This window comes from Lytechinus pictus, chromosome 5, assembly GCF_037042905.1.
Source record: "Lytechinus pictus isolate F3 Inbred chromosome 5, Lp3.0, whole genome shotgun sequence".
NCBI classification, from domain to species: Eukaryota; Metazoa; Echinodermata; class Echinoidea; order Temnopleuroida; family Toxopneustidae; genus Lytechinus; species Lytechinus pictus.
Window position 1 is genome coordinate 41,757,350 of NC_087249.1, and position 12,965 is coordinate 41,770,314.

A 12,965-nucleotide genomic window follows, 5' to 3' on the forward strand; every position below is an offset into this window, starting at 1 on the left:
TACATTGTAGTCAATGCAATCAGTTGTAGAAAAATTTGTCTACGATCATTGCTAAGCCCCTGATAAAAGTACAAATTTTAGTTGATATAATTGACGAGAACACTTATTGGAAAAACTCTCATGGATGTTATAAGGAGTAGGGGCGAGAGAGAGAGGAAATCAAGAGGCAATTATTATTTTTTTAAATAGAGAAATAGAAAGAGGGGTGGAATAAGGGGATAGGGAGAAGAGAGGGGGAGTGAGAAAGAAGTGGTGGGGAATGTGAGAGAGAGAGAGTGTGTGAATGAGGAAAGGGAGAGAGAGGGGATGGGGTGAGTGTAAGGAGAGAGAAAAAAGGGTAATTATGGTAGGGAGGGGCGAAGAATGAGGGAAAAGGAGACAAATTAAGAGAAGGTGGGGTATAGGGGGTGTAAACCCAAACAGTTCGAACTTCGACTGATATTATTAGACGTGAAAAGAATAGTTTACATCAAAATAAGATACGATGTATTGGAATGTTCTCCAAAAGCACCCCAACAAAAAAGTGTATGTGGTATGTGTGGGATTGACGATGTGTTTTCCATGACTTAACCATTATTGTGGAACCTGTAGACTTCATTTATGGGGAAGCACGAGTGTGTTTCTGACTTAGCCCGGTTTACCCCCCCCCCCAAAAAAAAAAAGTATTGTGAACATCATATTTCAGAATTTTCAACAAGAAGACTCTCAAAACGGTAATTCTTACTAACCGTCACCTACCCCCCCCCCCCCCCCCCCACCGTCCCTCGATCAAATCGTTATTACGATATAACCATTGTATCTTCGATAATGTTGAATTATCTTATTTATCAGATATGGGAAATCAAAATCGGCTTATCTTTGAACCTGGGAAAACCCAGTGTATTAATATGCATTTCCATGTCGTCATGGGGAAAACCCAAGGTGTGAAGAAACTTACATATCAAACGTATGTTACACTGAATCCATGTCGAGCTGTCGCCTGCATGAACTTTCTCTCCATAATGGGAGAACAGGATTGACTCATGGGCGGCTATCCCTGGGGAAGGGGTGAGACGGGAGGGGTGCACCCCCTCGAATTTTGAATTTTGTACAGAAGCCTATAGGAGAGGATTGTCTCCCCCCTTCCACTCAAGATGTGGGTCCATGAGGGCCGAGGTGGCCTTAATTGGTTCCTCCCAAATAGAATGATAATAGATAAATCAATGAATTAAATGAATAAAGAGGAATAAGAAAAAATGGAGAAGGGAAATGGGGATGGGAAGGAAAAGGAGTGGAAAGAGATTTAAAAAAAAAAACCCAGAAAATTGCAATGAGGGAAAGTAAAGAGAGGGACAAATGGGGAAATGGGGAATGGAGAGAGTTTGAAGGGATTGGATAATACAGAGAAAGACTTTGTGCAAAACTCCTCCATCTTGCAATGTTGGAAATTATGAATGGTATGCGTATTATAATGTACATGTATCTATATTAGTAATTGTCTGTCTATATTTATGACACTTATTATTCCGATTACTATTGATGTTTTCCCCTGTATTTATGAACTCTGCTATATACATGTATATTTTTACATTTTCTTTCTCTCACTTGTCACCCCCTTTTTTTTCACTGTTCTTCTCTTCACTGGACCCAATGGCAGAATCCCCTCTGTATCAGTCTCCATTTTTTTCTTTCATTGTATCCATTCCACTTTCTACTTCAATATCTTCCTCTGTCTCCATCTCTCTTGCACGCCCCTATGATTCCTTACTCTGTCTGCCCCTCCCCTCTTCCACTCTGTGTCTCTCCCTCTCTCTTGCACACCCCTAATTCCTTACTCTGTCCGGCCCTCCCCCTTTTCTCCGTGTGTCTCTCCCTCGCTGTCTCCATCTCTCTTGCACACACCTAATTCCTTGCTCTGTCTGCCCCTCCCCTTTTTCTCTCTGTGTCTCCCCCTCTTCGTCTACCTTTCACGCCCCTAATTCCTTACTCTGTCCGTCCCTCCCCCTTTCTCTGTGTGTCTCTCCCTCTCTCTTCAACTTTCCATTTCAATATCCCTCCATCTCTCTCTCTCTTTCTTTCCCTCTATCTTAATAATAATAATAATAATAATGGGTATTTAGAGGCGCTAAAAACAAAACGTACCATAGCGCGTACAATGTAGGAATAACAATTCAACATTTGCAATAATTACTACAATATTCAACATAAAAAGGGAAATTAATTATTGAGGAAAAAGGTATGTCTTAAGGGAAGATTTGAAGCCAAGAACACTGGAAGCATTTCTTATTGAAAGAGGGATAGTATTCCAAGTCTTGGCAGCTGCTACAGCAAACCGTTTTTCGGCAGAGGAGAGTTTTGACAAGGGAATGCAAAGTCTGCATGTGTCAGTGATTGAACGAAGATTACGAGAGGGTGTGTATAATTTGATGGTATTATTAAGATATTCAGGTGCTAGATGATTTAGAGTTTTGTATACATATAAACAGACTTTAAACTGAATACGTTGGAATAGAGGTAGCCAGTGGAGTTCCTTAAGTAGGGGTGTAGTGTGAGTTCGGGATCCAAAGCCAAAAATTAATCGAGCGGCACGATTCTGAATAACCTCAAGTTTTCTTCTATCTCTAGCTGACAAAACAATATATAAACTATTACAGTAATCTAACCGAGAAAGAATAAGTGCTCGCACAGCATGGTGACATGTCTTAAGATCAATGAATCTACGAATCCTCCACAAATTGCTGAGATGATAATTACAATTACGGACAACCTGATTTACTTGAGCAGACAGTGTGAACATGTTATCAATGCATACTCCAAGAACAGTAGTTTTAGTGGAGATGGGGATGCATTGACCATTAACATTAAGCTGAATATGTGATATTGATTGCAGATGGCGGGCAGAAGAACAGAGAGCTATGAATTCAGTTTTGCTATTATTCAGCTGGAGATAATTAGATGACATCCACCTACTTATTTCTGAAATACAAAGAGAGGTTTTCTCAAGTGTTTTATTTATGTTATCAAAAGAGCGCGGGTCAAAGGAACAATACAGTTGTACATCATCTGCATAACAAATATACTGTAGACCATGTTTATTGATAATGTCAGAGATGGGAGTGATATACAAACTAAACAGAATCGGCCCGAGAACTGACCCTTGGGGTACCCCAAACTCAGTGACCCACGGGTCAGACAACTCTCCGGCTATGCTTACCCTAGATGACCAACCAGTCAGGTAAGACTTAAACCATTTAAGAGCTAGACCAGATATGCGAAATCGAGATTTTAAGCGATTCAGTAGTATGGTATGATCCACAGTGTCAAAAGCTGCACTTAGGTCCAATGAGACTAAGAAAACACACTTATGCTGATCAAAATATGACAGAACATCATTCTGCAATTTCAAAAGGGCTGTCTCAGTGCTGAAATAGGATCTATATGCTGACTGCATTGGATCGTATAAACCATTATCATTTACGTGTTCTGTTAGTTGAATTGATACTACCTTTTCTATCACTTTAGCAATATGTGAAATATTACTAACAGGCCTATAATTACATAATGTGTCTTTATTAAGTTTATTCAGATTGTTTTTCTTGATTATTGGTGTAACTATAGCCTGATGAACACCATCTGGAAATGTACCCGATGATAATGAGCTGTTTACAATAGAGGTCAGAGCAGGAATATTGCTATTGACAAGTTTTTTCAAAAGCCAAGTATCTTACTCTCTCCCCCTCTCTTGAATCCCTTTTCTCACACATAGTGTACTTGAGTCATCTAAATAAACAAAATTAGAATATTGAGATTCATCATAGATTAAATAGAAATTTATTTTAATGAATGTGTTTATCAAAATCAATCATGTTAACAATGAGACATTTCGTAATTCACTTTACAAAAAACTGTAATGGGGTGTTGCAAGAAAATGTTTGCATTCATTTACAAATTTCTGTTGCAAATTTACAACTTGTAGATGAATTATCACGATAGTAAATCAATTTGAACTTGCTGTTTCAAAAAACAGGCCGGCAATATTGAGTGCAAATTTGCAAGTTATTTAAAGACTTATGATTTGGGACACAAAATTGAATTGTAATTGATTGCATGTTTCTTGCAACTTTCCATGATGCGCATCATTAAGTTTAAAGTCAAATATATTTTTATGTGTGTGTACAAGTTACATGATTACTCTATTCATTCATTTGAAAACTCCATCAATCTATTTTTCATGTTATAAACCTTACTCGTAATCATTTCACCAATATCTGATTGTAGATCATATACTATAATTAACAGCTGTCAAATAATACGTAGATGTCTCAAAACGTGTGATTTTTGCAAGACTGCGGGGGTGTTATTATGAAGTATGTTTTCCCAGGTAGAAGTAGTAGTAGTAATAATAATAATAATAATAATAATACTAATAATAATAATAATTATAACGATAATGAAAGTAACATTCAATAAGGCTTGCATCTGCAAAATTTCAACAACTTAAATTATATGAATTTTAATAAGAATAAAAATATATAATCTACTATATACATATTAGCATGACAAAAAAGTGTAAAAAGTGAATCTAAACCCATCCAATATATACGACTGCTTTATATATGATAATGATAATAACAATACTTCTACTAATAATAAGAATTATAACGATAATGAAAGTAACATTCAATAAGGCTTGCATCTGCAAGATTTCAACAAATTAAATTGTATGAATTTTAATGACAAATGATGTAAAAAGTGAATCTAAACCCATCCAATATATACGACTGCTTATATAATAACAATACATGTGATTACTCCACTCTGTAGAATGCTCAAGGCGCATAAAGAAATTAAGAAGTAAAAATAAATGTTTTAAGAACATTTTTGAAGTACTCATTAGAGATACAATTTTTGATGTCTTCAGGAAGTCTATTCCATGGTATGGGGCACGCATGAGCAAAGGTTCCCCCCAAGTTTTTGAAACTTTTGGAACCACAAGCAAACTGGATGAAAAAGAGCTAGTGGGTATGTGACAATTGATAAAAGGAAGATTGTATTGGGGAACTGAACCATGAATGCAATAAAAGGCGAGCAACAAAAATCTTAAAAGTTATCCGATCCTTGATAGGGAGCCAGTGCAGCGAATTCAGAATTTAGGGGTAATACCCGGGGGTAATAATTTATATGAGAATTTGTGTGACAATATAACAGTAAGAGCTGCAGCATTTTGAAGCTTTAGAAGCTGAGTTAACTGTTAACTGACTGCTTATAATGTACCTATTTTAACTATATACACAATAAAGAAAACCACGAACAACCACGTAATACAGTACTTTGCACGAACATTTTCAGAAAAGAATTAAATATTCGAATTATGACTTTGCAATAAAACTAACTATTGATAAAGAAAGATGCCGATACCAATTCGCATGATACCTATGCAGAATATAAGACATAGCTACGAAATATATTTCTGTACATATTTTTTTTTTTTTTTGGGGGGGGGCATACAGTAATAACGTGAATTTATGAAAGCTAAGTTTTTTATACAGCACACCTTTCCTAGGTAATCATTGTATACACATGGTGCTCTGGGTATTTAACAAAAAATGATAGGATGTATTGTTAATGAATCTGAATAGTTTCCTTTCTTCAAATTATTAACTCAAGTAAATTCCGCAATATCTAGAAAAAAAAAAAACAACAGAGCATACATACATGGTAATGAAATGTTTTAACATTAAGAGCCTGGCAACAAGCATAGCAATAGTTAATACAATTACAGCTATCTGATAGTGAAACCTATTATAAAAAGGGTTAAGTTTAACTCCAAAATATTACTTGTATCTAAAATCGAAGAAGCATAATGCTGAACATTGAATCAAAATCGGAGGTAAATTTTCAAAAAGTTATGATTCTGAATGACATTTCAAAATTTCGCTTATTTTCACAAAAAATATGCACCACACATTGATATACAAATGAGATCAAGAGCTGATGTTGTCATGGCTTCACTATTAGTATGTATTCTATAATATAAATAAAGAAATATTTCATTTTTTCCTCATTATAATGTGTAAACAAACTTGATTCCTCTATCGGGAATCCTTTTCTCTCGTCGGCATAGTTGTACTGTGATTGAACCAAGAGGGTCACTATTGTCAAATCTACCAAAAATTGAAATATTTACCATTGCAGAGAGTAAGAAAACACACACACAAAATAAATGCTAAAACTGTAAGATCATTAGCTCTCATGCACTTTGCATATTATCCAGTTGTGTGCATAATAACTGTTTTGTGAAAATGAACGAAACTTTGAAATATCATAATATTCCACCTTACTTAAAATCAACTTTTGATGAAATTTTCAGCGTTAAGTCTGACTGATTTGGGGAGTGAACAGTGGAATGACTACATTAGTATTTCTACAATGTCACTGATTATTTCACATCAGTGTTTTTTTTAACATTACAATTTCACTCTTGATCACATAACATCAGATTGACTCATTCAGTGCTCGAAATGGCATTCAAATTCATGGTTCAAGACACTCTTTTCTTTTCAACCTGACCCGCTTGAGCACCTCCTTTGCTGCTACACCTGGCAAGGCATACTCGTTATTCTTTGGTGAAAAGAATACAATTTCTTATGTCAGAAAAATTCATTCCCGTCGGGCCTCCAAGGACTCGAGCTCTCACGCAACAACAATCTTATGCACAATATCAGATTATTGTCGGCAAACTGAACTACTATACTGGAAGGAAGTGGACATTCTCCAGAGGACCGGATTTGTTCTCCACCTCGAGTCCATACTTCGATCAGTGACATTGAATTATTGATGATCAAATTGTGGATTTATTAATTTTGGCTTAGGTGATCGTACTCATGACATGCAGCAAATTGAATCATCAAGTATTAAACAACAGATTCAAATACAGAAGTCATTTGCAAATAGAAGTTATTTCTTGGATCCATACCACTCGTCACGTTGAAGCCTTAATGGCATCCCCGTTATTATTAGACCATATTCCCTAGAGGCCTCAAGTATTCATCCACCTTTTTACTCTCCACCTTTCCAAGGGAGTCAATATCCATATCTCTGGTGAGTAATGAGCATCTTTATATTTTATCGAATATTTAGATAAAATATTGATTGCTGATGTATGCATCGATACGAATTTTATCATGTAGACACTTTAATTCAAGCTAAATATTACTATGCTCCCTATTCGTTAGATTAGATAAATGACGTAAACAATGTACTTTTCAACTACAGAATAGAGAAAATGCACGTTTTTAAAGACAGAAATTGCTTAGAATACACAAATTGACTGTACAGTACATATTTATCTACACAACATGAAGTTAATGGAATCAAGTTGATTTCAAGAAATAAACAATTTAAGCGAAAAAAATTAAAACAAGCATCTGATCAACGAGTAACTTCCGATCGGAGAAACATATATATATTGCGTGACTATCTCTGCGATGAATAGGCCTATAGCTGGAATGATGGAATAAGATATAAAACAGAACAAAGAAATAAATATTCAAGTATTACGTGCCGAGTAACTGGTCAAAGAAATTGAGAAGTTTTTTTTTTATGAAAGTCGAAAGGAATTGAAACCCAAAGGAGATGAAATGGGAAATGATGTTTAAAAGTATGCTATATATAGGGGCATCAGAAGTAGTACGATTAATAAAGATAAATCATGTTCATTTAGAAAATGATACAGAGAAATATTTGACGATTGAAGTTCTACTGGCTACCTCCACGTAGCCTCGCATTCAGATCAATGTGAGAAAGATTCCCAATACCGTATGATGACAATGTACTTGTTTTGTCGTCCAAATTGCGACCGCTGTACGCCAGCCTCTGCTGGGACGGGGCAATCCTCATTATCGTTTTGATTTGTTCCATTAAATCACCAACATTGGCGTTGGAGCTGATTGTGATGGTGATGGTCTTTCCGTCGTTCATATTTTTCACGAAGACCTGGATCTGGTTGCCCGCTCGGGCCTGGGCCCTCTTCTTGGCATCGTCTACGTCCTCCATCAGTGGACGGGACCTGGTGTCTGATGAATGACGGTGGGGTGGTTGTTGATATCCTCTGTTCTGGGAACTTGTACTCGGCTGTGGCCGATCATCTGTTGGAATTATCAAAAATGGAAACGAAAACTTCTGTCAGTGTGTTTCTTCTTTGTTTGGAAGTACACGCAGAGAGACTATTTATATGCGTCTCTAAGAACTGCTTATTATTATCATTATTATTACTATTACTATCATTATCATTATTAGATAGGCAAACATAATACAGAAACAGGGACGGCGCTCCGGAAGGGGGAGGGCTGGTACCCGGGGCTGGAAGCGCCCCTATAAATGGGAATATTATGTGGGGATAAATAGGAATACAATGGAAGATAAGATGGAAGAGCAGCCAAAATAATGGTATAGGTCGTGTAACTCTATTTACCCCCTGTTGATAAAAAAAAAATTAGCTCGCCCCAAGGTCGTAGGCTGGGGGTGCACTAGGTGCACCCTCACGCTGAGGCTGAGGAGTTCCGACACTGGCAATTAAGCAGAACGAAATTTGCACCCCTTCTGCTTTTAACAGCTGATTTTCTAAACTTTAGTTCCACCTCCCCAAGATGTGCACACCCCATACCACTTTAGCTCCACCTCCCCATACTCACAAGCCTACGCCCTTTCGTCCCCACCAATCAAAATGTCATGTGCCGCCCCCGACAGAAATAATCCTGACTAATAAGATTAGGAGGAAGAGGAATATGGAGACAGAGACAAGAGTGATTCAGTTACCAAAATAAATTATTTGCTTGAGGGTAAATCATATATTATGTATTGAAATATGGGAAAGATAAATTTATGCTTACATGTATTTACTTATTTCCTCCCACGTGTCAAGAACTAACAAAACTGGAAAATGGTTTTTTTTTCTTTGTTTTGATTTTCTAACCTCATTCACTACATCATTGTGTTATTTTTGTATTTTATGAAAATTAACATTTCTGAAAATGTATGTAGGCATATAGTTGTGACGTCAGACGTCTTAATTGCTTTGTTCTTCATTTTTTATTTCCAAAACCATTCATAAATACTAAAATGATACCGGACAAAAGAGATTAAAGTGATCACCACAAAACAAAACATTTCTTAGTGAATATCCCAGAACAGTTGAGTTAAACATTAATCATTTAGTGACAAAGTAATTTTCTTGGAATTGTCTAAATGTGAACAACACAGTTTCTACCCATATACAAAATGATGGGATGAAAAAAATATGAGCTGAACATAAAGTTAACTTGAACTTGACCTATTATAGCTTACCACTAGTTTCACTGTCATTTGACCTGATCTCTGCCACAATGCTGTTGATACGGTATGCAACAGGGAGGCCGTTGATTTCTCCCGCTGGCAGGTTGTGATCCTCGAGGCACTTGGCGCATCTGATACCTGGTGTTGATCGTGGCTGCATCTCCAGGCATTCCCGGCAATAGGAGTGTCCGCATGGTAGATAGCGGGCGTCCCTCATCAGGCTCAAGCAGAACGAGCATGAGAAGGTCTCCTTGACTTGGAAACCATGTTTCCCAAGGGACAGTTGATCACCTCTTCCGTTGCTTGTACTTGTACTGCTTCTTCTGCTGCTAGAGGCGCTACCTCTTCCGCCGAAGGTCTCATTGATATCATCCACGAGGCTGTTTATGGCGAAGCAGCGAGGGAGACCTCCAGCACCAGAGTGGCCCAACTGGAATTTCTTCTTGCATTCTGAACAATCGATGCTTCCTCGAGGGTAGGTCGCATCAGCAGACCTGTTGAGACAATCACTGCAGTAGGTGTGTCCACAAGGAAGACTCCTGGCATCCTTGATACGATCCTGACATATGCTGCACTTCAGCATTTCTTCGAAGGGGATTGTATATCCGTTAGACATCTTTATAAAGCTGGATGGCTATTGAAGCGAAATTGATTTTTTTTTTTTTAGCTTCAATAATGTTCAATAATCTAGATTTTTCAGAGAAGTTGTTGTTCTTGAGAAGGCTGCTTTTGAAAAGTGAACAGATGTTGGGTTGTGCCTTTCCTTTTATTAAGCTGCTCTTCCCTTCACCTGGCATGGGCGCTCTCGATTCGCTCTCAGAGCGCACATACGTATATAGTAGGGAGTAGGCGGAGCTAATGGGGGGAATCCCCGAAAAGTGGAAATACCCAAACTCGATGTTGAAATATACATAGACTGCGTACTACCAGCACAACTCATTTCGAAAGCCATTATTAACTCTGTCGGGTTGATGTTCAAGTTTACACCATTCGAAAGATCTAGACACTGGTGTTTGACAATCATTACCTTGTCAATTCGTTCAAGTTCGATGTCAGAAATCATCGAGTCGTATTTCAAATATTTACTTGCGAGAAAAAAAAAATCACCAATGCAGAAATATTATTCATGGTGCATGTGGGTGTGTAAGGGTGTGTGTGTGGGGGGGGGGGGGGTCCAAACAATGAGAAATTTAGATGAAAGAGAAATTCGATCCTTGTTTGAAAAACAATTTATGAGACAGGAGGAAGTGAAAAACAAAAGTGATGAAAATTAAGGCTGTTAAAATGAATTAGATTAGGGCATATAGACTATGCCAAATGAATGAGTACATTGCAACAATATAGTCCCATTAATCTTGTCGTGAACTCAGTGGGACAAATAATACGGTATCATAACAGGTGTATAAGACAATAAAGTTAGTTAAAATGCCTAAAAACGGTCTTATCCGGGCTTCATATACTCATGATTTTTGGAAAATATTTGTAACTTTTTTGAGAGAGATGACAGAGAGAAGGGAAAATGCTTATTCGTTTGGCCTATCCATTCCATAAGAATTGAATATATTGCTACAAAGGTTTAAAAGCGTGTAAAAATAGTTACAGACGGTCTACATTCATAAAATATGTTATTTCGCCGCAGACCGCTATAGGCCTACATTGATTGAACACATATCTTTAAATATTTCTTTTGCAAATCCTTACTGTAATGGCATCGCTGACATGCCAATTTTGTAATGTTCTCATATTTTTTATAGATCTCGCCGGTGGATTAATAAACTTAAAATAAATATTAATGGAGGCTGATATAAGTTTGCGTTTCTTCATGAGCAATGAGTGCGATTGTATAACCGGCCTAATATGTATGAAATTCAGTGAATCTGTATTAAGATGACTTATTTCCATTGTTGAAATCAAACGCTTCCTGAAACATGATCTCCACCAGACAACAATGAATTAAAAAACAATTCATGTGCTGCAATCGCTCAATCGCGTCTCTAAACAGTGTGAGTGGATTGCGCAATTCCCGGGGCAGCCTGAATGTTGTTTCGCAATACGTCTAACCGTCTCATTGTTAGTCTGCAAAACAGACCCTTGGTTTTCGCAATTCGCATAGTAAATAATGTAGAGTCTGAAGTAGTGAGTCTAGATTTACTATGTACTGTAACTGGTTCTGACACAGACCTCCATGCACAGATAGAGCCTTTGGCGTCTAGTCTTTACTCTAGACATGGTTTAATTGGTTTAAGTGTCAAATATGTGTCTCTGCTTGCAGACTATCTCATTGTCGCTCAGATAATATATCTGTACTATGTTGAACTTTAAATCATGACAGTCTAGTTATATCCTGTATTTTCTCCATTACAATATATTTCTATATTCTCGCTTAACAGCTTTTTCAGTTAGAAGTAATCTTAAGAATTTCATTGATTATCGATTAAGTTTAATTAATTTCCTACATGTATGTAAGTTTCAACCAATCGAAATAAAGGTTGACAGAACAAATTCTACTTCCCCTTTGAAATTCGGTCTTTCAAGACGTGTACATAACGAATTGACGATGAAATATTGTCATATCATAAAATTCCCCAATCCCGAACACATTGAATGTCAAATCCACCCCAGAAAAAAGTCAATTAAAATAAATAGAGAAAAATCAAACTAGCATAACGCTGAAGATTTCATCGAAATCGGATGCAAAACTAAAAAAATTACGACATTTTAAAGTTTCGCTATTTTTCACAAAACAGTGACATGTACAACTCAGTGACATTCAAATGAGACAGTCGATGATGTCCCTCGCTCGCTATTTCTTATGTTTTTTTTATTGTTTGAATTATACAATATTTCATTTTTTACAGATTTGACAATAAGGGCCAATTTGGCTGAACCAAATAGTATACAATAATGCTAATTTCACATGATCATGGAGGAATTAATCATTGTTTCACTTGATTTTTCATATAATAACATGCAAAAGAAATAGTGAGTGGATGACGTCATCAGTCTCCTTATTTGTATACTGACCATGATGTATAACTGTTTTGTGAAATTAAGCGAAATGTCATAATTTTTTTAATTCACATCTGATTTTTGTGAAATTTCTAGTGTTATGCTTGTTGGATTTTTCTCTTTTTATTCATATCAACTTTTTGTTTGGGTGGATTTGTCCTTTAACAAGTAGTTTATGCAGGCACTTTTCTCATCTACGCATTCACCCCTACAATAATTATAATGAAGGCAAGAATGTAGTAACAGAGTGATAAAATTGCTATTTTGCATATTAAGGATTAACAAAGAAGCACATATCTAGTGGTTTTGACTCTCGCCTTTGAAACAGAGGGTCATGGGTGCAAATCCTAGCCATGGCGTGTTTTCCTTCAGCAAGAAATTTATCCACACTGTGCTGCACTCGACCCAGGTGAGGTGAATGGGTACCCGGCAGGAGTAATTCCTTGCATGCACTGAGCGCCGGTGATGGTAGCTCGAGCTGAAGCCGGGGTAATAATAGCAGCGCTTTGTATCCTCAGGCAAAAAGCGCTTTATAAATCCAGCTATTATTATTATTATTGTTATTATTATTATCATTATAATTGTAATATTGTTCAGTTAATAAAACTAATAATGATAAAAATAACTTTCAACTTAAATCTCCA

The 12,965-nt window shown here is 36.8% G+C and overlaps 1 protein-coding gene across 1 annotated transcript; it reads right to left on the reverse strand.

Moving 5' to 3' along the window:
* Positions 1-5,473: 5,473 nt before the first annotated feature.
* On the reverse strand, positions 5,474-10,050 carry LOC129260205 (uncharacterized). The gene is made up of 2 exons (XM_054898233.2): positions 9,325-10,050; positions 5,474-8,126 (listed from the first exon to the last, which is right to left on the reverse strand). The coding sequence occupies exons 1-2, from the start codon at positions 9,926-9,928 to the stop codon at positions 7,738-7,740; spliced, it is 993 nt and encodes a 330-aa protein (XP_054754208.2). The 5' UTR covers positions 9,929-10,050; the 3' UTR covers positions 5,474-7,737.
* Positions 10,051-12,965: the final 2,915 nt, after the last annotated feature.